General features: G+C 35.3%; 4 protein-coding genes across 18 annotated transcripts; 1 reads left to right on the plus strand and 3 right to left on the minus strand.

The window, feature by feature from the left end:
• Positions 1 to 235: 235 nt before the first annotated feature.
• Positions 236 to 1,555, plus strand: LOC111281883 (uncharacterized). 2 transcript variants are annotated; one of them, XM_022869658.2, is made up of 2 exons: positions 236 to 838; positions 926 to 1,061. In XM_022869658.2, exon 1 carries the CDS (start codon positions 359 to 361, stop codon positions 836 to 838), a length of 480 nt encoding a protein of 159 aa, XP_022725393.2. In that variant the 5' UTR covers positions 236 to 358; the 3' UTR covers positions 926 to 1,061. The 2 variants fall into 2 exon arrangements, with proteins under 2 accessions (XP_022725393.2, XP_022725394.2); XM_022869659.2 differs by having other exon boundaries at positions 241 to 838; positions 995 to 1,555.
• Positions 1,556 to 1,642: 87 nt separating this feature from the next.
• On the minus strand, positions 1,643 to 13,566 carry LOC111281882 (autophagy-related protein 2-like). 13 transcript variants are annotated; one of them, XM_022869653.2, is made up of 16 exons: positions 13,036 to 13,566; positions 12,351 to 12,423; positions 11,324 to 12,272; positions 10,694 to 10,842; positions 10,192 to 10,355; positions 6,866 to 10,075; positions 6,650 to 6,762; positions 5,783 to 5,981; positions 5,261 to 5,374; positions 4,271 to 4,378; positions 4,040 to 4,172; positions 3,755 to 3,954; positions 3,364 to 3,560; positions 2,482 to 2,580; positions 2,282 to 2,375; positions 1,643 to 1,986 (listed from the first exon to the last, which is right to left on the minus strand). In XM_022869653.2, exons 1-14 carry the CDS (start codon positions 13,243 to 13,245, stop codon positions 2,508 to 2,510), a joined length of 5,892 nt encoding a protein of 1,963 aa, XP_022725388.2. In that variant the 5' UTR covers positions 13,246 to 13,566; the 3' UTR covers positions 1,643 to 1,986; positions 2,282 to 2,375; positions 2,482 to 2,507. The 13 variants fall into 13 exon arrangements, with proteins under 13 accessions (XP_022725388.2, XP_089617294.1, XP_022725389.2 ...); XM_089761168.1 differs by having other exon boundaries at positions 1,643 to 1,927; positions 6,866 to 7,074; positions 7,177 to 10,075; positions 11,324 to 12,423; XM_022869654.2 differs by having other exon boundaries at positions 6,866 to 7,074; positions 7,177 to 10,075; positions 11,324 to 12,423.
• Positions 13,567 to 15,074: 1,508 nt separating this feature from the next.
• On the minus strand, positions 15,075 to 18,864 carry LOC111282647 (uncharacterized). Its single transcript, XM_022870831.2, has 7 exons — positions 18,481 to 18,864; positions 17,683 to 17,740; positions 17,500 to 17,580; positions 17,354 to 17,389; positions 16,988 to 17,227; positions 16,765 to 16,906; positions 15,075 to 16,207 (listed from the first exon to the last, which is right to left on the minus strand). The coding sequence occupies exons 1-7, from the start codon at positions 18,654 to 18,656 to the stop codon at positions 15,726 to 15,728; spliced, it is 1,215 nt and encodes a 404-aa protein (XP_022726566.2). The 5' UTR covers positions 18,657 to 18,864; the 3' UTR covers positions 15,075 to 15,725.
• Positions 18,865 to 21,607: 2,743 nt separating this feature from the next.
• LOC111283129 (cyclin-dependent kinase inhibitor 7-like) lies at positions 21,608 to 23,275 on the minus strand. Of its 2 annotated transcripts, none has more exons than XM_089761512.1 (4): positions 22,671 to 23,275; positions 22,449 to 22,495; positions 22,123 to 22,290; positions 21,608 to 21,962 (listed from the first exon to the last, which is right to left on the minus strand). In XM_089761512.1, exons 1-4 carry the CDS (start codon positions 23,007 to 23,009, stop codon positions 21,893 to 21,895), a joined length of 624 nt encoding a protein of 207 aa, XP_089617638.1. In that variant the 5' UTR covers positions 23,010 to 23,275; the 3' UTR covers positions 21,608 to 21,892. The 2 variants fall into 2 exon arrangements, with proteins under 2 accessions (XP_089617638.1, XP_022727278.1); XM_022871543.2 differs by having other exon boundaries at positions 22,123 to 22,293; positions 22,671 to 23,267.
• Between the last annotated feature and the right edge of the window lie 2,928 nt (positions 23,276 to 26,203).

Consider the following 26,203-nt stretch of genomic DNA (forward strand, 5'->3'; position numbering starts at 1 on the left):
AAATAAGCGTTTTAATTACTGTGTATATCATCAGTTTGATACAGTTTATGAATAATCATTGGGACCTACTTGATTTTTTTTTCCGGTCGTTTCCTTGTATGAAAAAGAATGATAATGAGTTGGCCAAAACCCGAACTGGTGACGAACAGTAGAAAGAGGAAAAGGATTTATTTTTAGGAGGAAAAAGGGTTTACCCACATTATTATTAATCACTAGGTGACAAATCTAAGTAACATGAGATGACCAGAGAGCAGAATATAAAACATCTGCACGTGGATTCTAACAACTGCAAGATAAAAACAACTTTCTAGTTTTATTTTGAGTTTTGTTTCTGGATATCTATATAGCATGCCTAAAGATGTTCAATAGTGAACAGCAGCAAGGCGTGTTTACTCCTAGCATGGACCCAAGAATCTCCTTCTCCAACGATTTTGCAGACCCTCATCAAGGGATCAAATATGAGAGCAACTATAGGGAAGCTCCTGTCTCTTCTGACTTCGAATTCTCTGTGAAAAACTATGCCATGATTCCTGCAGATGAGATCTTCTTCAAGGGTATGTTATTGCCTTTGAAAGGTAATAGTGGAATTGAGCAAGGCAGCAAGCTGACTCTGCGAGATACACTGCTTGTAGATGATGATGATGATGATGATGGCTTTGAGGACTCACTCCCAAGGGTGCAAAAGGGTTCGGGCTGGTGGAAAGAGCGGTTGGGGCTCAAAAGGACTAACATAGTATCAAAAAAAGAGGATAGGATTGACCCAATTCTTGAGAATGTAGTTGAAGAGAAAAGTCCTACGTTTGTCCATGACGAAGATCTTATCAGCAAAAAGACATAGGTGAGATTACAGATTAGATTTCCTGTTCTCTTTTTTTCTAAATGACACTACAATACTGCAAATCTTCCCTTCTGTTTTAATTTACAGATGCCTTTGCAACAGTTGGAAAAGTCTTGAAGACGTGTTTTCTATTTCTTTGTTGGTTTACTTTTACAGGGCAGAGGTCTTTGAATCAAGAAGACAGCATCATGAAGCTAGAGAGATGATGTAATTGGCATATTTAGGGGGAGGGGAATGTCCTTTTCTAACTGTATAGGGTATAACACATGAAGAAGAAGCGTTGGCCTTTGAATTTTGAACAGGAAAATCCCTTGCACTTTTAGTCTTAGAAGATAGCTCTCCTTCTGTTTAGTTCTTTTGTTTACCTTGGCTCCTTTTATTTTTTTGGGTTCAGTCTACTCTGCAGAAACGCCCTTTCCCCTACTGAATTCCCCCCGGAGGAAGTAGAAAAGCATTTCTTCTTTTTTTTGTTTGTTTGTTTGTTTTTTTTTTGGTTCTGTATAAATGTCTGCATCTAGGGATCTTCACTTGTGATCCATGTACTCTATTCGTTTGTTTCTGTAATTTTCATTTTTCGGATTTTTTTTTTCGAATTTAGTTCATCTATTGGTCTTGAACCACACTTCTTTACTGTCCCTTTTTTTTTTTAAATAAAAAAAAGGTATCTTTGTTGTAGTAAAATTCAATGAAAACTACCATTTAATTGGTGCAGGTGGCTGAATCCATAATCCATCCACATCTGGTCAGACATTGTTGAGAAGAAGGAAAAAAAAAAGCTGTAGGTAAAAAAAGATGGACAAATCATTCGACAATGTAATCGTGTTTCCCTTTCTTTTTTTTTTTTTAATAATAACAAATATGACGAAGAATTTATTTACAACAAACGGAAGCAATACATAAGCACGGTGCCTGCCTGAGGCTTGAAAAGAATAACATTGTACACCTCACTACTTTACTGGGAAAGACCATGATTATTAAACTCATCTGTGAAGCTAAAAGCTCGCTCATAATTTACATTTTGTACAAAATTCACCGCCGCTTCCTGTTCCGACGGAAAGAATCAATGCATTTCAAGAATCGACTGTACACCTGGAACAAGCAGATTACCGACGGAAAGAATCAGTGCATTTCAAGAATCGACTGTATACCTGGAACAAGCAGATTAAAAAAAATTCAGGCAGTGCATTTCATGATGCTGACTGCTAAAACAACATATAAATTTGATTGTCAGGTCCGGATAGCAATTTGACTGGTAACCATAAATGCCCCAATGGATATAACCGATCTCAATAGCATGTTGACAACAAAGTATAATTACAATAAAAATGCTATACTGAAGCTGTAAATGGGAACAGAAACATTGTTTCACTTCTTTCAACATCAAAGAAAATGCATTACTATTTTATTCTAGGGTAAGGATAAACTCTAAAAGGTTCAACTTACATGAAAAGTAGAACTTTCGCCAAGAAAAATCGAGGTAAATGGCAACCCCTGTTCTTGTTGAGGAAAGAACACTCTTCAGTCAATCACAATGCTCCTGTGTACCAACAAGAAGATGAAATAAGGAACTGCAAGTTTCTTCTGATGTGCAATGGATAAGCCATAGATAAATTTCAAATGTAGAGCAAATACTGGTAAAATACCAGAACTGATACTATAGGCTACATGATTAATTTGGATCCTGCGGCAGAGTGGAACCAAAATATTTCTCCATTGACTCCTTCTTGCGTTCAGGATCAAGGCTGCAAAGATACCATCATTAGTTGCTCATTCCAAATTTAAAATGTCACTTGGAAATAAATTTGTCAGAACAACTTAAAAGAAAAGAATGAATAAATGATAAAAGGAGGCAGAACTTGGTTTGTATCAAGGGAAGCCAAAGTAAATGTACTGCTATTGGAGCTCAATTAATCAAAAACTTGCACATATAGAAAAGTAAGATGGATAAGTTATAATCAAGGTTAGTTTGCACATATAGCAGAGATTTTGGCCAGTTAAAATTTGATTCAGGATATTCCAACACATATCCAAGAGTTACAGATAAGAAATACCCAAACATATATGTTCCCTTCTTTTCTGCATGATCACAGAAGCAAAAACCAAGGTTAAGCTGCTCCAATTATACTCAGAAAAACACAAGGGATTCCACATTTGAGAAAACTAGCATGCATCAATGTTCATAAAAATGAAGGACATAGTAAAGTTCTTTGTTTCTCAGCTGTACCATCCATATTAAAGCAGCTTAAAAAGATTGGTTAGATAATTAAGGAAGATCAAATTAAAATAATAAATTTTAAGGGTGTTTTTGAATACCATCCATATTAAAGCAACTTAAAAGATTGGTTAGCTAATTACGAAAGTTCAAATTAAAATAATAAGGGTATTTTGAAAGCTTAAAGGAAGCCCATTTTGGTATTTTGAAAAACTTAGTCAACTAAATTGGTAAATTAATTGAGAAGCTGAAGAAGGGGAGGGGGGTGGAAAGCCATGGGTCCTTGATATAGTCCTAGATCCTTGATAAATACCTATTTCTGAGTCCAAGTAGAGCACAGTGTAATGCCCTTGCAAAAGCAGAAGCTGGAGCTATAGCAGCTGTAGGAACTGCTCGAACAGCAGTTGCCAATGCAGAACCTGCACTGGCTCCACGTTGGTATTGTTTCAATGGTGTCTGAACCAAAGCAGAAGCAGATTTCTCAAGCCCATCACTGATGCTCTCGTAAGCCTGCCAAATTGAGACAATCAAAACCTTCATTGAAATATAATTTGCATAAAACATGTATTCCCATTTTGTTGCCACACATACTTTAAGACTACAAAACATTTGTCTCAACATTAAAAAAGGAAGAAAACATTGCACCCAAAAAAAAAAAAGGGAGAAAACAGCTCATCTAAAGACAAGTATCTAGGAATGCTCACCTGTTGAATTCCTTGTTGGGCATCTTTAGGTTGATTATGTCTCACATTTGTCTTTGTCTTGCCTTGTGAAGGCCATGATACAGGAGGGATACTTGTGAACATACACTCAGCCTGAAGCAGAAAGTCATGAGTCCCTGCAGCCAAATGCACACCAAGTCCAACAGCTTCAAGTGATATACGTCGAAGGAATGCAATTGTACCTGAAAAACACATCTTAGCTTGTAAAAAAGGGGAACCAAAATTTAACTAAGCAAGACCACAGAAATTTTGATTCACACAACCTACCTCTTTGCATTCCCTTCAGCACCCTCTGATCTTTCCTATAGCTCTCGAGTGGCAATGAAACCAGCTTTGTAGCAGCAGCACCAACAGCAAACAAGGATCGGACAGTAGGAAGGCCACGCAATACTTTATGAATCTATGTTATGAAAAAGAAAAGGCATATTATGAATAACACATTTGCAAGATGGCCAACAAAATTGATAGTCTCAATAAACATTTAGATGGCCAGCAAACCTGATTTTGAGAAATATCCTCCAGCCACTCCCCTATAATTGTTTCACAAACACTGCCCCAACCATAGACACCAACAGCATGAACATGTTTAAGTTCTAGCTCAACTCCCTGCATCAAAATTTTATATCAGTATGATAGAGACATGCCAAACACATAACATCCCTTTGAATTCACACGGTTGAGAGTCAATGTGCAAGTATGAGGGGAGAGAGAGAGTGACCATATTTTAGTTACAAAGAAGGGCTGCAGGTGAAAGTTCAAAACAGGACACTGCCATTTTAGTTATATTGTCAAAGAGAAAACTCAAATAAACATGACAATGAAAAAAGCAACAGCAGTAACATCAAATCTACACAGATAGAGCATAATCTTGGCAACTAATTTATCAATATAAGCATAGGGAAGCATTGTTAATCAGACACATTATTTATCCAGGCAGAGGCTGGAAGTACTACAAGATGTGACCAATACAAAAAATAAGATAAGTAGACAGCAGACGGTGAATTATTTTTGCAACTAAAGGAAAAAGAATCATCATGTAACAAAATGCCAGGAAAAAAAGCACACTCCAAAACATTCTTTTAAGTCACAAAATCAATAAACAAATAATAATAGAAATTTAAAAACACTTCTGTTGATATTATTTATGGATGATAAAGAATCAGTGAAACCTCACATAAGTATGAGGTCTAGTATGTGTTTGTATTTTGAAACAATAACAAACTAGAATAGGACATTTTATAGGGCCAGAACAGAAATCATTAGACAATGACAATGCCATTGGAATCATGCATAGCCAACGTAAAGTGTGAGAGCCAAATATTGTCCTACTTTATTAATAGTTTACTTAAGAAGATGCCAACTATTCAAAAGATAAAAAGCCCAAATAAACAGAACAAAACAAACCAAAAATGCCAACATAAAAATGCAGCATTGGGACATACAAAATGAAATCGCAAAAAAAAATGGCAAAAGGAAGAAACAGTTCACCTTCCATGGAACGATGTTTACAAGTTCCACATATTTCCCACCTGTCAGTGCTGCCATATCAACATTGCGGGGCCTATAGTCAACTCGAACAAGAATGGGCCATATATCAAACTTCTGGAACAAAATTTCCTCAATCAGTGTTCAGTAAATTAAGTAGACAATAAAAAATCCAACCAACACCCTCAAGTTATTCTAGCGATTAGTGTCCAGAAAAAATTATGATCAACCCTGAAGCCAAATGTTGAATCATACAATTATTCATCAAAAACCACACCAGAAGAGTATCAGAAAAACACAAATAACGCCAAAAGTAGAAAAGATAGGAAAAAAATTGTCTTGCCATTTCTCCTACCATAACTAGAATCATATGATAATAAATGTTTATATATTCAGATCATATGTGCAATTTGCTACACCAATCACTAAGATGCCAAAACACAAAAACAATGGACCAAAAATGCAGATCCAACTTAGAAGTGAAGCAAGAATATGCTGTATAAATATGAATTCATCCTCACTTGCCTGAAAATAAGGGAGCAATGCCTCATTTGCAATGGCATGGCCAGCAAGATTACAGCTCTTCCTTACCAACAAATCAGGATCTTGAGGACAACCTGTAGACTGGTCAATTGATGAGCTTTTTTCACCAAAAAAGCTGATGAGAAAATCAAGTTGGCTTTGATGAAGATCTAACAACATGGGAAGGAAAGCAATTTGTAACCTGAAAGTAAACAAAAAGCAACAATAAAGTTGGTTCATCAAAAGCAAGCTACAGAAATTCATAAACAGAAATACAAGCAGAATAGTGACAACAAAGAGTGATTTTAATATTATAGAAATATTACAGTGTAGCTCACGGCGGCAGCCTCTACCATTTTGATAACACAAACTTTTTTTCTTCCAGAGATTATTATAGAAATAGTAAGCAAAGTAAAACTCCAAGAAAAATGAGGCACATAAACTCAAAAAGCTACTTTATATAAAGTAAAAATGTTGACACTCAAATGCTTCTAAATTTTTTCCTTACAGTATTGTAATACTATGATAAGTAAATTAGTAAGGGTTTAGTTAGTAATAACAAGAAGGCAGTTACTTAGGTCCCAATCAGATCAGTATTTGAGATTATGAGCAGATGGACCTAGACCCATGCGTGGCACTCCAGCCCAAAACCAGAAACTTTGAAAAGTAAAATGACCAATTCCACTAGAAAACCATTTGTTACAATCTTTCAATGACCAACAAAAATGGTAATTAATTTAGAACATGCATAAGGCAGCCTTTTTCTTGGAAGGATGAACACATAATTTCCTTAGTGGAACACCTCCGAAAAAAATTCAGTGCTAATTTCAGTTATTCAGAAATATATATATATAAAAGCAGAAAGTATACAGGTACTCCTCAAGTGGTGTAAAAGGATCCGGTCTGACAGCTTCTAGGTCCAGCTTGAATGCCTTTGAAGAGGATTCCCTAGGATGATCTTTTGAATCATAGCATGTTAGCACCTAAATGTTAAGCAAGAATAAGAGAAATTCAAAATTTTGTTCATATAGGAAAGATAAGGTAAATTAGTAATTACTAGAAATACAAGAGTAATGTGAACATTACCAGTTTCCAAGGAGCATCTACGCTCTTGTCGTAAAGAAAAAAATCATGGACTGAAAGAGAAAGCTTGGACACAGATATTCCACCAGCTGGAAAAATGTCATACTGAAATTCCATCCCAGATACTTCAAGCTCTAGACATACAGTTGTATCCCTTCCATGAATATTTTTGGTCTGCTTACCACTCTTTCTAGTTTCACGCCAGTCAGAGCCTGCATACAGTCTCCATCTAACATTAATGTTCTTAAGAAGTACACGTCCTATGATGTTTACTGTATTATCAGGTACACTACAGTCACTATATGAAAGCTTGCCTTCCACAGTTTGTTTCAAACCAGCTTGTCCACATGGTTCTGAAATGTGATTTTCTACAATTCTTAATGAAGCATCGTCATACCATCCACCATTCCCTCTTCCAAAATCTCCCTCCCCCAAATGTATGGATCTGTACTTTAGGACCTCATGTAATGAATTTATTCCTGTAGATAATTCTGTAAGGAGGCGTAACTCAGATTGACAGTAACCTTCTATGAATTCTGGGAAGTAACCTTTTTCTAGAAAGGAACTTTGACTACTTTCAAGACCTATCCCATTAACAGGTGGATCGTGAGAAAACATCTCAGCATTTTCAAAGCTAAAGCTACAAGTCTCATCAACAGCACTTTCCTCAAGGGGAAGGTGACATTGTGACTCAGAAGAATTAAAGTGGAAGGTCTCATTTCCATCCAAGTGAAATGCATCTTCACATATCTCATCCATCAAGCCAACCACCCCATATTTACTGTCTAAATCTACATTAGCAGGATGAGTTTGAGAAGCTGATGGGCCACAGTCACAACTTGAGACTCTACTTTCCTCATCATTCCTCTGTTGTGCCTGCTGAAAATTATTCCACCGTGTTTGCAAGTGCACAATTGATTCCTCCATATCAGGGGCAAATAACTGTTGGAGTTGAGCAGCCAAGCGAATCAAACCAGATGTGGTATCATGGCAGGTTTCCACATAAATTTGAGATTTAGAACACCCTACCTCCCAGAGAAGGCCAATGTTACAGTTAGTTTTCACAACAGCTTCAATAAGTGCCTCCCGAGCAACTTTAACATAACCATCCTGATTAAGTTGTTCAGCACTATAACTACCCCCAAGTTTGTCAGAGTCTGAAGATGCACAAAGAAGAAGACCCAGATCTTGTACGCTAATTTTATATTCATCATCCAGGGAATCTGCTGGTGCTGAATTTGAAAGACTGAAGGAAGATGCAGCTAACAGGCAAGCTACATAGGGCTCAGATATGTCTTCTTTGGCATTTGAAGAAGCAGACACTGAATCAAGAATTTCACCATGTATAGCCAAGTTGTTTAAGTGGGGCTCGTAACTCAAGGCAACATCAACCAATTTAAGAACAAAAGAAGCTGCATGAGGGGGTGTGTCTAAATCTCTCTTTTGTAAACTATTATCAACAAATTGTTCGGGATCTACTGTGGGCAAACTAAAAAAGTTGCATATTACATTCATCCAATCCAAACGACCACCTACCGCAACAATTGTGCTGCATCTCACAGTTATAGATGTAAAATCTTCACAGCTCTCTGGCTCCCAGAAGTGTACGATATCTGAACCAGCCAACCTAGAAGATAAAGCATTTGAACCTCCTCCATCCCCACGTTTCATTGTAGAGTCACTACATGAGATTAAAAGAAACTCCTGATCTTGAACCCCAGAGACTGAACCAAATAATGTACCTTCACGGTGGGATAACCATAGGAAACTGGAACCCCTAATACCACCAATATTTGAGACATATAGGAAATCAAATTTCTGAAGTTTCAGTTTTAGATAAACCCATGAACCAGGAAGTTCGCTCTGCATTGGACCTTTCACATTTTCAACAGCATCTGGTCTGATCGAAATTTCTACAGAATCACATTCCAGAAAAACTGAAGTTTGAGACAAGGTATTCTCTTCTTTGCTACCAGTTGCATTACATGAGAAACACGATAATCCAGTAATCATCTGATTTAAAAGGTTATGCAAGCCACTATACTGTGAACTATCTAGATCAACTATAACAGGAAACAGATGAATGTTAACAAAACATGTACTGCTCAAAATTATCTGCTGTCGGGTTTGAGCACTTATGGCATCAAGATCTTTCAGAGTAGTAGCAGTGGCAAACTCGTAACCTTTTCCCATGGATTTATTTCTGCTCCTATTGTCCTCTAGCGTTGCTAAGAACTTGGCTCTCTCTGCTATCCAAGGGCCAGTCACAGGACCTTCCTGCCAAAACATACTAATGACAGAAAGACAACCAGTCTGGTTGTTGACAGATAAAATTTTCTGAGCAGAAAATTTATGCCTCAGCGTACTACCAGAGTCAATACCAACACCATCTTTATGTGCAGATGTGACTGAGTAAAAGCAAAGATTACCAATGCTCATATGCAAAGATCGTGTGCCACATGAGGAAAACTGTTTCCGCAAAGTTCCGTCAAAATGTGGACTATTGTGAGGCATTCCACCCTTAGATTGTGATGGTGAAGAAATATCAAGAACAATAAATTGATCCCATGAAGAGTATCCTCCATCATCTTCACCCTTCTTAAAAGGGAAACACAGAATTACTCTTGCATTGGGGATTGATATGTTACCTCGCAAAGTTTCTGCTGAAGACAAGGTTGTAATGCTAGTGCCAGAACCTCTTTTCAAATGTGGATGCGATGATTTACACTTTTCTTTGCAAGCATCAGAGATTTTGTTGTTATTACTACCCATTTCAATAGATTTTCCAACTTCCTTCAAGAGATCTGATAACATCTTTAGCAAGCAGAAGTTAAACCAAATGATAAGAGGTGGCAGTTCCAATGAAAAAGATGACCGCCCCAAAAAACCACCACCTGATGAACTAGAACTCACAGTACATTGGAAATGAGTGACACCAGAGGTTGTAAACAACATTATTTTGACTATATCACCCTTGTCGCTGAGTGGAAAATCAACAGAAGCTAACCTGCGGAATACATGTGACGATTGATTTCCAGATGATGAGGAAAACAGAGGGAGAGCACATTGAACTTCATCTTGCAGATTTCTGATTGAAAGGGTTTTACTGTCAATGTTATTGCTACAATCCCCTCCATCCTTCTTACGGCACAAACAATCAGCACCTTCAACATGTTCCATTGTTCCTTCAAACCTCATTTCTTGAGGACATACCTGTTGACCTTATGCATGTTTCAAATTAGTGTAGATCTATCAAGAAGAACAAACATAAAATTTACATTTCAAAAATAGAAGGTAAAGGAAAAGGGGATTCACAAGCAAAATATTACCTGCACAACAAGAGAGATATCCCTGCATTCTATGCCCAAATAATGAATATTGGAACTGATATTGATTAGATCACACAAATTATCCGGATCTTCATCGTGAAATGACAACACAATAGAAATTCCAGCAAAGGCCGCTTTAAGATTAGTTTGAACATGCTGCTGTTCTGTTTAGAAACAGGGGAAAGCACATGTTAAACCAAATTCCAAGAGTCAAAGACCAAAATAATTGTTCATAAGTACAAGAAAATAACAAATTTCCCACGACCTGGGTGTCAACAACATTAAATCGCCAACCATGCTCAAAGTGCATTTATATGTCCGAGATGTTAATCAAAGGTCATGCTTACAAACATGAACAGTCATCGTAGATTAAAAATGGATGTACATAATCCTAGCTTATTTGGCCTTTTCTTTTCAACAACAGAATTATTACTTATATCCCTTCAACTCTTTCTTAAAGATTTCAATCAGGAAAAGCAGAAGATGAAAACAGAGCACAAACCAGAAGGAATATACAAAGATCCAGATGCAAGGCTGGATGCAGCAGTTATTGCACTGAAAACAGAACATGTCCAGTTCCACATTCCACTGCTTCCCAAAGCTGATCGTGAATTTCTCATTCCATCAAAACACTCAAAAAATTGGTCCACACTATAAAAAGGGCAGATACTCAATATGTTAGAAGAATTACATCGGAAAAGATTATGATACAAGATCTTAAATGGTAAGTTTCAGCATTAAATTATCCTTCATTTATATGTAATACTCAGTAATAAAAGTTGAAGAAGTTAATAACAATGTTCTCTATTTGTTATCGTTTATAAATTTCTAGAGATGTTTTTGTCAAGCAATTACATTTAGATGCTAATTAGAAACTCTTAAGACTCCAAAGAAAATAAAAATAATCGATAAACAGAGATAGAACATACACCAATAACTGTAAATACTACATGCAACTACATGCAATCTAGGACAGTGCTTTTTTCTTTGGCATTCTCTAAAATTTTGCTACTTGGCCACATGATATATAGGATGCTAAAAAGAATCCTAAAAGTTTCTGACATAAGTTCCTAACAATCTCCTTCTCACAAGAACTGTACATAAATTCAGTTGTGCAGAAATAGATACCAACCTTGCCCCAAAATCAACTTCTTCTCCAACACAGTCTCTCTGGTTTTTGCCAACAGAAATTGGTATCCAATTAGGTATAAGATGTGAACCAGGTAGCATAGCTTCAGCTACAGATTCTTGCACGTGCAAGGAAGCACAGTCTGCAGAAAAACTACCCTGATTTGCCATCACTTCATCAGTGACAGTCACAGTAGAAACAGGTGCTGATGATTGGAATTGAGAATAAGAATTTAAGTATATAGAATCTACTGTCTCATGATGCATAATATTCTTCCCAACCTTGTCAAAGTTCTTGTAAGTTTCCCATGAAAGTAAAAACCATTTAATTATGCTAGGTTGAAATCTTAATTCTACTGGATCAATGGAAACATCTGCATCCACTTTGCGAATGTCCAAGGAACCATCCTTCCAGGGAATGCTTAGCTTCAAATTCCCTGAAAATCCACCTCTTTTCCCTGACATGATTGGAATAGCAGCATTTGATGGTGAGCAATCAAAATGCACTCCAGAAAATGTCATTCCTGATGTACATGGAGCACAAGATTGATTGTCAACATCTTCCATCTGAAGGAGCTCAAGTACTGCTCCTTGGAATTTAACAAAGTTTGTAAGCTGGCTAATTCCAAGAAAACTGTGAGCTCTAGCTTCATCACCTAAACCAGCATCTCCAGAAACACAAGTTCCGCATTCTGTTTCTGATATCCGAAGCACCAAAGTCTTATGGAAGCCCACCTTTTCACCCTTCTCTAGAGATGGATCAAATGCAACTATTAACTTATTAATCTTAACATTAAAGCTTGTAAGAAGCCATTTTACCATCTTTGCAATTGTCTTTACACCTTCATGGACATTATCAGACTTCCCAACACTTCCTGCCGCATCATTTGACAATTTCCCCAAGTCGCTTTGCATGCAATGGTTACCATCATCACTGGAACTACAAGTTTCATCTGCACTTGAGAAATGATTACCCAAACAAGGGGCAAGCAACAGCTCAAGTTCATCAACCTCAACTTGAAATTCTTTACCTTTCCAAGGCATTTTAACTAATAAAGAGCCAACAGACCCCTCTTTTATAACCAAAGATACTGCTGGACCGATCTGGAAATCAAGCGCATAAAAAGCAATATAACCATGAGAAAGCAATTGAATAATATAGAAATTAAAAAGAAAAAGAGAATATTGCCCTTAGTTACTCTCTACATTTCCTTAATATCCTTACCCAGAACCCCGGTTACCGAGGCACACTCAAAACCTAGAGCCTCACATATCTAAGACATACAACTTGAACTCTACTTTACAAAATTGCTACTTTAATCTAAACGAAATACATACGAGTACTAGGTTCCACTGGTCTTCGTTTTGGATATCTTTTTCTGCTCCACAGATAGATGTAAAGCTTGTATCCTACATGCAGTACATACTCTTTCGAAAATTCAAAGCAAACCAATACTGAATTTTCTTAATTACCATAGGGCTATTTGGTATTTCTTCTTTTCCCTTTTCCCCTTCTTCAAATTACGCACTACTTATAAAATTTTAAAAGCCCAAATAAACAAGTGCAGCATCCATATCAAATTCTACCAATAAAAAGAACACAGAAATTAAAAATTTAATCATAATTAAGAATACTTGATCTTCAGCTTCATGAAAAATTTAAATTTCAAATTGAACCAAACAACGAACATAAAGCCACGGCAAAAGGCGGCTTACCTTCTGGTTAAGATAATCGACGTTGAGGGCGAGATCGGAGAGCTGGATGGTGCCTTCAGTAAGCTGAACATCAAGTTGGTCCAAATCAATATCCCCTAAAATAAATGGCCCAAGTTTCTTCTTCAACAAAAATTTAAACATCCTCTTCACCACCCACCGGGAAAACCCCGCCTCAGCCGATTTCGCTATATTATTCCACGCGCCAAACATCTTGCCTTTCCTCAATTCGTTCCCGTTTCAATCCAAATTCGCAGCGAATTGGAGAAGCAGAAGGTCAGAGGGCCTCTTTTCCTTTTTTTGCTTCGTTTGGGGATTAGGTTTAAATTAGGGTTGTGAAACGATAAATTCTGGGCTGGTGACGGAAGATTGTGACTTCCATCAAGAGCGCGAAACGAAGAAGGAGAAGGAATGGGGATTTTGTGAGGAGAGAGAAAAAAAAAGATTTAATTTGAAGGGATTGGAATGACTTTTGTTATCGTTTTAGGGGTTGTTTGCAATCGGCGACGAACTTGTGCCTTTTGGGATTTGGACGTTGCAAATTGTAATATAGCTGGTTTTTTAAGTTTTTTTGGTAAAATTAGTGACGAGCCATTTGGCTTTAATTAGGGGAACCATCTTTGAGTTTATCTGGGATTTCTTTTCTCTCTAAAACTCCTATAAATTGTATTATATTAGTACAACGCAGACACGGGTGTGTTGACAATTCGTCACTAATAATTAGTCCAAGTATAAAAAATAGTATTATGCTATTTTAATCATTAATCCAATTATTAAAGTCCTGGCAAAAGAGAAAAACAATTATTTAAATCTAAAAACTAGTATTTATAAAAAATGTCATAGATTTTTTTTTTCTTTTACTCAAACATAAATGAGTCTCACATATAGAAACACTTAATTTTACATATAGAAATACTTATAAAAATATTTACTTTTACATATAAAAATACTTCAAAACATAAATTAGTCTTACATATAGAAATACTTACTTTTACATATAAAAATATTCAAAGTTTTGGCAATTTAAAAAAGGAAATTTAAATGCAAAGTCATATTCGTAGTATAAATTATAAAATTAAAAATAGTTAATATTATTACTGATGAAAAAATCAATATTATTTAAAATATAATATTAATGTATCAAAGTCATTCATCCCCACTTCAATTACGAGTTTGATAAAATTGTTTTTAAATGTGATTCATTATTAAAAAAATTAATTGTAATAAAATGACTTGGATAATGGTTTAATTTTAAATGAATGAACTTTTATGTATTTTAGCCTTTAATTTTCAATTCAAATAATTGGATAAATTTAACCAATTCAATTTAGTTTTCAGAATAAAACTTTAAGCCTTTTTTTTTTTTTCTAATAACTCTATATTTGGACATAATGAATACTAATTTAAAAGGAAATTTTGCCTTAAATTGTTTCACACTCCAAGACACAACAAATATGGCAACTTATACAGTATTAGCAATGATACCCTTTCTCCTCGTTTTACGTTGATATCTTGCATTATTTCAATTTAATTGGACAACGATACTGATCTGCTTGGTTGCTAAGTTATTGAAACAAAAAGAGTAACGCTCCCTTTATTGGAAAGCTTGGTTGAAACATGTTTCTTGCCATTATTTAACAAAGCCTACCATACAGCGACGATTAAAAAACGTGCTTTAAAGTTAAATACACGCATCTTTTGCCTTTTTTAGATATGCTTCAAAAGAAATGATTCATTCATTGCTGGAAAGCAGATTTCTTGAATCAAAAGACTTCCGCCGTGTCACGACAACAAGAAGCAATTAGACAATAAGAGTACTGGGCGGACAAGATTCAACGAAAGAAACAGACAAGAGATCCGCCGCCGCCGCCTAGGAAACCAAGAGTACCTATTTCGGACATGAATGGACAGGAAGCCAATAGGAAGATTTGCCCAAACAATTCAAAAGATGAAGATGATGTTATTCATGTCGATAACAGTAGTAACAGTGAATAATAAGAAATTTTAACAATGGAAACTTGTTATCGAAACCTAATCCAATGAAACAAATGTCGTTTTCAAACATCAAACAAATAACAAGTTTTGAACATTAAAGTGCTTATACAATTCATTAATCTCCCATGGATAAATGAATAACTGAGTTACTCGATTGACTGAAGAAGAAGAAAAATGAAGAAAATAATTCATGTCTTCACCATGAGCCTCATTGGTAGCACTTACGTACAGATTATTTTATTTGCTCTTATCTGGGTTTCACTTAAAAATAAAGACAAGGGCGGTGTGAAGATGACATCTCCTACAGATCTTGCTACTTTACTATTTACATCTTAAAATCCCCAAACCCGGTCCTTTTCTTTCTCCAGGGCTTTCCACTTCCATACATAAACTGTCAAATTGTCGCCTGTAATACATACATACAGTCCTACATATATTCTCATACAATAAACATGTTCATATTCCGCAACTAACTGTACACTTTCTTGCCAAGGGATTAGATCACAAAAAAAAAAAGCAGGTAGCTAACACAATTTTCCACAAAATGTCCACATACCTCACTACCAATACTTGAGTGGAGAAACTATGCTTCATTCACCCTCTGGATGGGATTGTTTTGCTTGAAACATATCCTGATAGCATGTGCTGAAACACACCATGCTAATGAGATTCCCCTCAAATTCAATTCATAAGAAACTTTACAATCTAGAGCGACAATTGGACTTGATACCAAGGAAAGGTGAAGGCCTACGAGCAGATGAAAATGTCTGTCCCTTTACAGAACCGGAAAATCTAATATCCCAACCTTCAATATTCTTGGGAACACAAGCATCAAAGAGAATTTGGCCAAGGACACTATGAGCATTGATGCTTGGGGGAACAGGTAAAGAGAATGGTCTTTCTCTTTGTTCATCTTGTAGAGACCCAGCGTCTCTTCTATTGAGATATTCGGCTGAACTTGGCAAGAAAAAGTGGTCACTCGGCCCAAGCGCAACTCTCCTAAGGCTTTGGTTTGAGTTGACTGCTGCTTTCTGCAGGTCACAGATTAACTCAGTGATCTCATCATGCATACCATTTCTTTCTCCAAGTTTCAGGATCCTATGGGAAAAGACTGAAGTCGCCTTCTCAAGAAAACTGGCCACAGCAGCCGTGTACTGGATAGGATAATGCTTGTAATGTTCTGGAAAAGCAAAGAATGACATTAGGTCAGCTTTCATGCGTCACAGACACAGAAAAAACTGAACATTTTAAATGTGCAAAACAGAATATGCTTGCTTTCAATTTAGAGCAAGGCAAACCAGCCTTTTCATAAATCTAGAAGAAAATTACGTATATGATCTATTATTACAGAAATCAGCTGATGATACCTTTACATTCTTATTAATCAAGCATATAAGATGTTAAGTCTCCAATTTACTCTTATCAAAGCCCTATGCATAGACTCCCGTTTAGCTATCAGCACTTCAGCCGAATTAACTAGATAAGTATAACAAACCTCAATGGCAAATTGTAATCTAGAGAGGGAAGAGATACTCAAAACTTGATCTTAAACATAGTTGCCTAACATGGCTGTTCAACTTTTGGGTTCTGCTGGACCAGTAGAATTTCCATATCAGCTTAAGGCAAAAGCCATAATATGATAAGTGGAAATACTCCCAATATAAGGTAATTGACGATAACTTATGGAAGCTACAGTACTTGTTAGTAATAACAAACCAAACAAGGTTTGGGACAGACCTAGGTGAGGAGAGCCATTCCACTTTATGACCTTGATATCTGCCCCAATATCTTGTAAGCATTGAGCAAAATTGCTGATAACTGAATACGAGGCAAGGTCATCATTCTCTGAGCATAAAATGAGATATGGAACATCTAAGTCCTACAAAAGAGGAGGGGGTAAAATTAGCTGATGGAAGCAGACCAAAAACAACTTAACCGGCTGCATGATTAATAAACTCACAGCTGAGGAGTAAAGGTTCTGCCAATACTCAGCACGTTGAGACTCAAACCCAGTTAGATAGAGACCATCCAGACCAGAAGCAACACCTTTAGCAATCCAAGAAACAAGTTTTGATGGTCCAGGCATTTTACGTATGGAGGCATGTAAAGCAAATTGGGCATTCAGATCACTCGCAAAATCTACTGGACTAGAATCATAGATTTGTCCAGAAACACAATTTCTAACCAACTGGTTTCCATCCTTTACAAAATGAAAAACATTAACAAGAAAAACTTCAGTTTCATTTATAAAAAGCAGAGACTTTAGAAAAATGTTATATGTTATTAATAAATCACTACAAAAACCTAGGGTAGAAAGAAAGGATACCGGATTAAGCTGACTTTCACCTGTGCCTTGAATAATCTACACCAAACATAGATAAATTATTTCAACCGCAGCAATGGAAACAAAAGCACAAAAAGTGTCTGACTATTTTGGAATGGAAATAAGAACTAAAGTTTCACTAATCCTACCTGAAAAACCTTGTACATACAAGCCTTAGGACTTCCAGAGAAAGCCACAAAGACTACAGGACAAGCTCTAATCTTTAGTTCCTGCAAACCCAAAACCAAAATGTGTGATGTTTAAGATTTCTGAAAACACCAACTGAAATTTTTTAAGATGTCTTGAGAGATAGCAAACCTTAATGAAACTACCTCAAGAAGCTCATTTAGTAGAACAAATGCTAAGGACATAGCCCTCTCAGGATAATATCTGCAAAGAAAATATAACATGAAATCTTTAAATACGTGAAAAGATAACAGGAAAGCATCTAGCTAAATTGTAGCAAAAAATTGGTAAGCTTAAGATCTTAAAATCTGACAAATACCATCAACAGATGTCAAATCTCAAATCTGTACAAACCCACACAAAAATTTATACAGGCCACAACTACCACTCCTCCCACAAGCCACTTCTATGTGTTCTATGTAAGCCGGCATCTCATTCTTCATACCAGTAGTGAACATTCTTTTCTACCATCAGTTTAGGACAGCCCCAACCCCAAACCAAACAACTTTTTGCTGATGTCCTTACTTTCCCACATCTTCTATCTTCCCATGCTCAATCACTAAAATTACAGCTTCCTTTTCCACAAACAGTTACTTTCGCTTGCCAAAATACTCTCCTAAAAAAAACTCATTCAAACACCCTAACAATCCAATTATCACAATCATTAGCAGGAAAAAAAAAAAAAAACCTCTAATTGAACTTTAACCATCAAATAGAGGCACACGTTCACCTACAAATACCCATTTTATGAGAATCCTGGTCCAGAGAACCACCAATAAAAGAAAAGAAAATATATCACAAAAAAACTATAAAATTTTCCAATTTCCACCAATATGATAAAATTTAGATAATTAACGTAGCTAACTGAAGCTTATTCTACTCTAATTTACTTTCTAAGAAACCAAACAGATAAAAAAAATCCATGAAAAATTAAAGAAACTTACGCGTTCAGAAAATCGGCACGAGAAACGAGGGAATTCCAACCGAGAGACGAATACAAATCCACGAAATTTTGAAGTTGTTTGTCGTGAATCGAAATCCAAGCAAACATCACCACTATTCCTTTCACTTCTTCACTCTCTTCTTTCCTTCCCCAATACACACTTCCACCGCCCATCATATCTCCAACACTTTCCCAATTCAATTCCTAGGGTTTTCTTTTCCTTTAGTTCCACCTACTTTTCGAATCCAATTTTCAGGGATTTTAAACAAAGATTGTGGTTGGTGAAATTTTGTGGGCTTTCCTTTTTCTTTCCAATAATAGCAGTGGCATGAATTTTGCGTGATGATAGCGGTAAAGATGCCAGTTGCCACGTCGGATGTTACGCATCCCAGCGCATTTTAGGATAAGGTTTTTATCAAGCACCGGATTTTAAGTGGAACGCAACGACGTCGGTTAGGGATTTGGTGTTTGACGTGATGGAATGGCAATTGACCCGTTCATTCGGATGGCGGCCTTAGAAGATGTGATAAGATTAATAAGTCTAGTGTGTGATAATTCAATTCGTCTATTAATTTTTTTTTTTGAAATTTAAGTTTTGGATCATATTGAATTCGAGTTTTAGATAAATTCAATTCGGTCTAATTTGATATTATATAAAAAATTATTTTTAATTAATTAATTAATTAATTATATTTATATAATGATATTTTTAAATATTTATATTTAATAAATAATATTTTATATTTTAAAAAATAATATTTTATTAATTTTGAGTCGGATCGAATACGATTTATATAATATCGGATCGAGGTTGAATCAGGTATGAAAAAATAAAAAAAATTTAAATAAAATCGAATTCGAATTTAATAACACATAAAATCAAATCGAATTCGAGGTAAATTTTCCAACCTGATACCATAAGACCTTCGATTTAATTTTTTCCTTTTTGCATCTCCACTCCAATTTAGCTATGATTAACAATTTTGTTAAAATAAATCTTTACCATTTGATTATAAGATATGATGTATAATAAATAATTTATATTTTTTAATAATAAACTATTTGAATAAAATTAACACATACTGACGTAAAATAATCGCCTTTAATTCATATTTTCTTTTTTTTTATTCTCAAAACAAATAGTGGTATTTTTTTCCTTTATAGTGACATTTTCTTTTACGGGAATAATCTTTTATATCAAATTAATGCATTTAAAATTTTAATCTCGAGATGTTTTTTTTTATTAAGATTGAATCCCATCAAATGGATTAATCCTTTCGAAACATAATATACTAACAAATTTTGAAATTAAATTTTTTTCCTTAATTAAACAATTGGTCCAATCTCTTAAAGTAACTTTTGCCCTTCCATTTGGCATAAATTGCATTAGGGACCTTGGATGTAAGACATCATTGCCAGCATCTGGCCTGCTGCTTGTGCAGGCCAAGGACTTTGTTGTTGCCACCAGCAGGCAGCTGCATTTGCGTTTTTGTGTATCAATCTATTCATTTTTATAATGCAAAGTGCAAACACAAGAAGGAAGGTCCGATGGGTCTGTCCATGTATGGTTTGTTACATTGTCACTCCTCAGCTAAACCCAAGAGACAATGAAAGTGAAACAAATTTAAAAAAAAAAATTTTGAAAAATCTAACAGATTAAAAATCACACTTGTAAGAATAGTAATGGGGTTTGGTACGGTAAGGCGAAGAAAGAAAGGAGAAACCTTTAATTAATAAGCAAACCTGTAACTTTGCTGAAAAAAATATTATACACATCTATGGAACTTATAATTTTTAAATATCGACTTTAATAATATTTTAATTAATTTAATAGATAATCAGTCACCTTTTTTTCATTAATAAGCAATATACTTTCTATATATATCCGTCCAGGCCACCCCCCGGCATTCTCGGTGCAGCAAAAATTAAGGTGCAACAGATCCAAAGCAAACCACAAAAACTCCATGTGCAAACTTCAAAGTTCATACTTTGGGTACTGAAAGGGCAGGCTAGTGTTTCGACACGAGTGTGTTGAAAGCCAATTAGACATTAGCTAGCTTGAAATGTGGATTGTGCCTGTTTCTTTAGTTCCAGACAGTACCCTTATCAGCCACCCTTTGTTTTTTGTTAATCATCTACTGGCTGGCTGGCTGCTGCTCTGATAGCACACTTTTTGCACTGTCATCTCCCCTCGCACATGTCCAATATCTTTGGTTTGTTCAGTTTTTAACGATTATCAGTAGCAGTACTTTCCTCCCCTGCCAAAAGGGAATATTTCTCAAAGGAAGATGCAATGATGAAACAAACCAATTACACACTCTTCCTCTTCGTTTATCCTTTATCCCCACAAAAAGAATCGACTTCTGTGTTTCCTAATGTATATTTTTCCCCATTTGATGTAATGAACAAGTTCAAGTGGGGGAAAAAGTTTCACTTTCTTAAAAGATAAACACCCAAAAGACTCAGATTAACGTACTAAATTAATAAAAATTGTCATGTTTTCTTTGTGATTTGCATACTAAAACTTGTAAATTGTAATGATCGACAGGGTGTAGGTATTTTGTATATAACTGACACTTGAAAGATTAGAATAAAGTCGAATCTCAAAAACGATTTTTTATGCTTCTGGTCCCCGGCAAGCACGTTACTGTGAAGGAATCATGTCTTTATATTTCATACAAACGCATAAATAATTGCAAAAGTAAAGTGGGCCTGAAAGGAAAAAGCTGAATACAAAAAAGATATGAGGATTAAAAATAATGCAGAAAGGTTAAGGCTGAAAAATAAGTACAAAACAATTAAAAAAAAAAAAAAACACAAAGGAAGCCCAAACAAAAATCACCTTTCAATTGGGGAACAGAATCCCCATTAATGCTTTACATTGAAAAAAAGTTACTGACAGTTAGTGTCAGCGACAACATTAGAAAGTCAGACATTTACTCAAATTACATCCAACAATTTTTTACCCATATCTTGTTTATTTTGTATAAATACGTACAAAATATGAGTAAAACACAAACATGTTTTTTTATTTTTATTAAAATTTTAAATCATATTATTATTATATCTTTTTATTATATTCTTATTTTATGGTTGGATTGTGTTAAAATTACCAAATTTGAATCAAATTGAGGTAAAAATTATTTTATTTGAAAATTGGTCTTTAACTTCCAGAAGGATTCTGACAATAAGCTCTTTAAATATAGTACGGCAAACAACATAAGAAAAAAAAAAAAAAAAAAACCTGCTTCTTCTCACATTAGATAATGAAAAAAAAAAACCTGTACACATCAGTGAATAACAAACAAACCGGCCATCCCCTCTCTCTCTCTTTTTTTTTTTTTTTGGATGTCAAATGCCATCTCCGTGCTACCCCTTGTAAGTCTAACCTTCCTTTCTATGTTTCTCCGTCTTCAGGGCTTTAACCGAACCCACTGGAATCGACCGTCGAGAGGCACATCCTTAACAATATCATAATTGTACCTGCAAAAAATGGAGCAAAAATACACAAAATAAAAAGTTTGTTAGTTAGTTAGAGATTGGGATTTCCTGATTCTACAAATGTTAGAATGCACCTTTTTGGTGACACTCCTTATCCTACGCACCAAAAAAAATAAATAAAAAAAGGAACGAACACACTTACTTCTCTGTAAATCGTTTTTGCTCGTACTTTTCAGCGACAGTGAAGAACTCGTCGATCTCCGCTTGTGGCGGCGTCTCCGGTGGCTTCGCCGTTGTTGGTGACTTCTTTTTCTCAGGCGATTCCATTTCCTCTGAGTCTCCAGAGAGCTCGCTTAATGGGGTTGTTTCTCTACTGAAAAAGAAAATGCCAAGGAGATTATAAAAACGGATAGTTAAGGGAAACGATTCTTTTTTTTTAATTTTTGTTTTGAAAGATAGAAATAGAAATAAATAAAAAAGATAGTACTAATAAACTAGTAATTAATGAAGGAGTTAGTGAAAATTAACCTGAATTTATCGATGCACATTGAGATTTCAGTTTCAAAACTCTTGGCCTGCAAAAGCACATTCATGAACTATTATTAGGTAATTAAATAATATACATTAAAAACGATCAATTTTGCTTTCTTCATGTCTTTACTATTTCCTTCTTGTGTGTTTTTTTTCTTCAGCAACTAAACGGGAAAATGAAAAAGCAGAAGAAAAACGAAATATAAATTCGAAATTCACCTGTAGATCTACTAATCTCAAGCTATCGTTGACAATATCACAGGACTCATTGCTAGAACAACAAGAAGCAAATGACTCGCCGGAGCAGAGGCTCGAACACATGTCGCAGGCGAGCATTCCACCAGAATTCGAGTAAGTGGCAGTAATAGGCTTGTATTGTGAACTTGGAAGGAAACGAGGGTTTTCGAGCTCAATGTCCGTTGAAGTTAACTCCAATTCTTTCAATTCTCGAGAACCAACGGTTTTTCTTCTCTTTGATAGTGAGAAGCCGGCGCTTGAAGCTTCTTCCATCTCTGCTGTTTCTGCACTTCGTTTACAGCTCCTCATACAATCACCCATTTTTTTTCTCTTTTCGTGCTTTTTTTTTTTGTTTTAATTTAGCTCCGTTATCCTTTTCGGGTTGGACGGGGAGAGACTAGTGAGTGTTAAAAAGGCGATCGAATGGAGAGATGATGCATATTAAGCCGTTGATTTTTCCAACGGTGGAGATTTGTTCTTTTTTTTTGTTACTGTGCCTAATACACGTGGTCCGAACTCCGTGATTCGTGACACCTGACTACTGACCCGAAACATTAACGACGCCGTAATTCTCTTGCGCTTTTACTTACACGTAGAAAGAAATCGAAGCCCATAGCTTTGATTTGCCATGTCATCTCCTTCCTGTACAGCTGAAACTGAAAGCAATGGTACAAAGTTGAAACTGAAAGCAATGGTACAAAATTCTTGAAATTGGTGGTGTATTAGAGTACATTAAATTTGCTTGATTTTGAGTTTGAGCTTAGTTAATTTATTTTATGGTTATTTTTAAAAAATAATATTTAAATTTAATATATATAATTTTTTATATAAAAAAATAATCAACCTATTATACTTGAAGTTAATAATTGAAGTTTCACAATTATTGAGTTTCGAATTAAGATATTTTTTAATAAAAATATAATTTTATACTAATATACATTTATTTAAAAAATTAAAAAAAAATCATAAGTGTTAAAAATAAAGTTGTTGATCATTTGAATAATTCAGAGTTAAACTTTATATTTAACGTACCAATTAAATTAGACACATTAGATGATGAGTTTGGCATAATATAAATTGGTTAGTTTTTTCATGGAAAAAAATCTCAGTGCAAACAGTATCTTTTGAGATGACAACTTGCTATATATATTCAATACTCCAACGATATACAAAGAAAAGTTTTAATACTTGAGGTATATTTGTTTTTTCTAGGGTAAAAAATACTTTAATCTAGATCACTATACGTAGATATACGTACTATACAACAATAAAAAAAAAAAAAAAAAGAAAGAATGTAGGTTATATAGTTATGACTTGCGTCAATGCAACAAGTTTGGTGAAGGCCAGGGAGAGCTCATCTCATCAGTCATTTCAAATGCAAAATGATCTAGGGATAAAGTGAGTGTCAGCCTACCAAACAGTTTTAAGGAGTAATTTATAAAAGTTATTAATCCTATATGCGTGCACAGTTGAATGAATGCAGGTAGAACACGTAATAACTATTCTATAAAACCTTTGGATTTACAACGACATTTTTTTTATATTCCAAGCCATGCATGGTTGTAATTATCCGGACCCCTGATATAAATAAAACCATGTTACCATAAGCAAAAGTTTGAAAAGATTATTAATTTTACCACCTGAAACAGGAAGCCTACCTCGTCCTGGCACTAGGGGCAGCAGGCAGGACATACAGTGGCTGCAAACCTGCTGTATCTGATTTACTGTCAGGCATGAGAATTAATGTATTAAAAGGGAAAGGATTCTGGTCATTTTTCCAGTTTGCAACTTTTATAGCAGTGCCAGAGGTAGGTGAGTTTGGAAATTTTGAGTAGATAAAATGTTGATGCATGCATTGAACAGCCGAAACATATGCACCAGGATAAACCAGCAATTCACACTAGATAGAATCAGAGAGGTGGTTGACACAAACTGGGTGGGTTTTAGTTAAAAAGGATGATCACAAATACGTAAACATACTAATTGATCGATATTAAAATTCACCATTTTGGGTTCGGCAGTCAGCTAGAACTTGTCCCAATCTTCATTAGTTTAAGCATAGAAACTGTCACTGCACAGGTAAATCAAGTAAGTTTTTGAATTCCACCTTTGAAGGCATGCACATGTTTCCCTGCACGGTTCCTATGGATACATTTATGACCTAATTGCATCAAGCAGTTAAAACTATTTCTTCATAAGCAAATCTACTTATATTTCAAACATATATATAATTGGGATCCCCGGAGTAGAAGTTTTCCTAAAGGGAGAGAAAGGGGAAGGGTAATTCCCAGTAATTTTCTCATACTATATCGAAAGTTATGTGAAAAGTACATACTTTGTTATCACTACTTACAAAAGTTTTACCACCAGAGCCATACCAGCATGTCTGGAATGATAAATTCTCCAGTTTAAGGCGTACGTATATGTACCTACATCTAAAGAAAAAGTTGCCATATTCATATCATGTGATTTCCCTCCGTCCTAAAAGATCAATGGACACTTTTTCAAAAAGGAGGTGTTGGAAACTAGCTAGGTTTTGCCTCTCTTCTTTGGTTTTCAGACAGATAGGGCCGACCATACAAAAATCTTTTGTTGCTTCTCTAATAGGCATACTATATCTAGCTATATATATATAACAACAGGGCAAATATGATAGAAACAAATTTAATTATTGATTAATCTGTTGTTAAAACGATTCAATATTAAGCTCTGTAAATTTTATTTTCTGAATGCAAAACAGTTTGAAATTTGAACCCTGGTACACCACCATCCATAATTCCAATAAACATAGGCATGATGCTGCTGGACCATCTGTTTCTCAAAGGTCCTCTCAGTTTCAGAACTATCCCTAGTATACATAGTCCAAAACCAAAAGTTAAAAAGACCTAAAAAAGTGTTAAAAAAACCTACTTTTGCGGCCATAACATCTATTCATCCTTGAAAGAAAAGATTGAGGTCGAATGTAATTTTGAAGAAGAAAAGTTTCTTGGGATATATGTTGGGCGGTAGCTGATGATGTCCAGTGGCTGCTGCTTTCTTGTTTATGTTTTGTCCCCATCTCCACTGGAGAAATTGGACCTACTAACATCTGTAATCCAATATACTTGAAATAACTTCGAATCTATGGGGTCAGAATAATTTCATTTTGATAAACGTACAGTCATATTGCTTAATGCTTATGGTAACAGTGTCATATAAATGCAGCGTCTAAAAGATCTCTTCCATTGGTTGCAGCTGATTTGTAGTAATTTGTAAGCGAACAGCTACCTATTTCCCCCCAAAAACCAAGTAAATAAATGGTGGTCCACCTACCAGGGCCATACTACCTCAAAGTTTGCAAATGTAGTACATTTACCTATGTCTGCTCGATCACCTACCAGTTAAAAATGAATTGAAGGAGTATATATGTAATTTAGTCACCTACCAGGGTACTTTTACTTAACAAAATTTACAGTTAGAATTTAACAACACATCTGTCCACTCCCAACTCCATGTCGGCAAATTATTAACCAACG

The sequence above is a fragment of the Durio zibethinus genome, chromosome 5 (genome assembly GCF_047325235.1).
Source record: "Durio zibethinus cultivar Kanyao isolate XHJ-2024 chromosome 5, ASM4732523v1, whole genome shotgun sequence".
Lineage (NCBI taxonomy): Eukaryota > Viridiplantae > Streptophyta > Magnoliopsida > Malvales > Malvaceae > Durio > Durio zibethinus.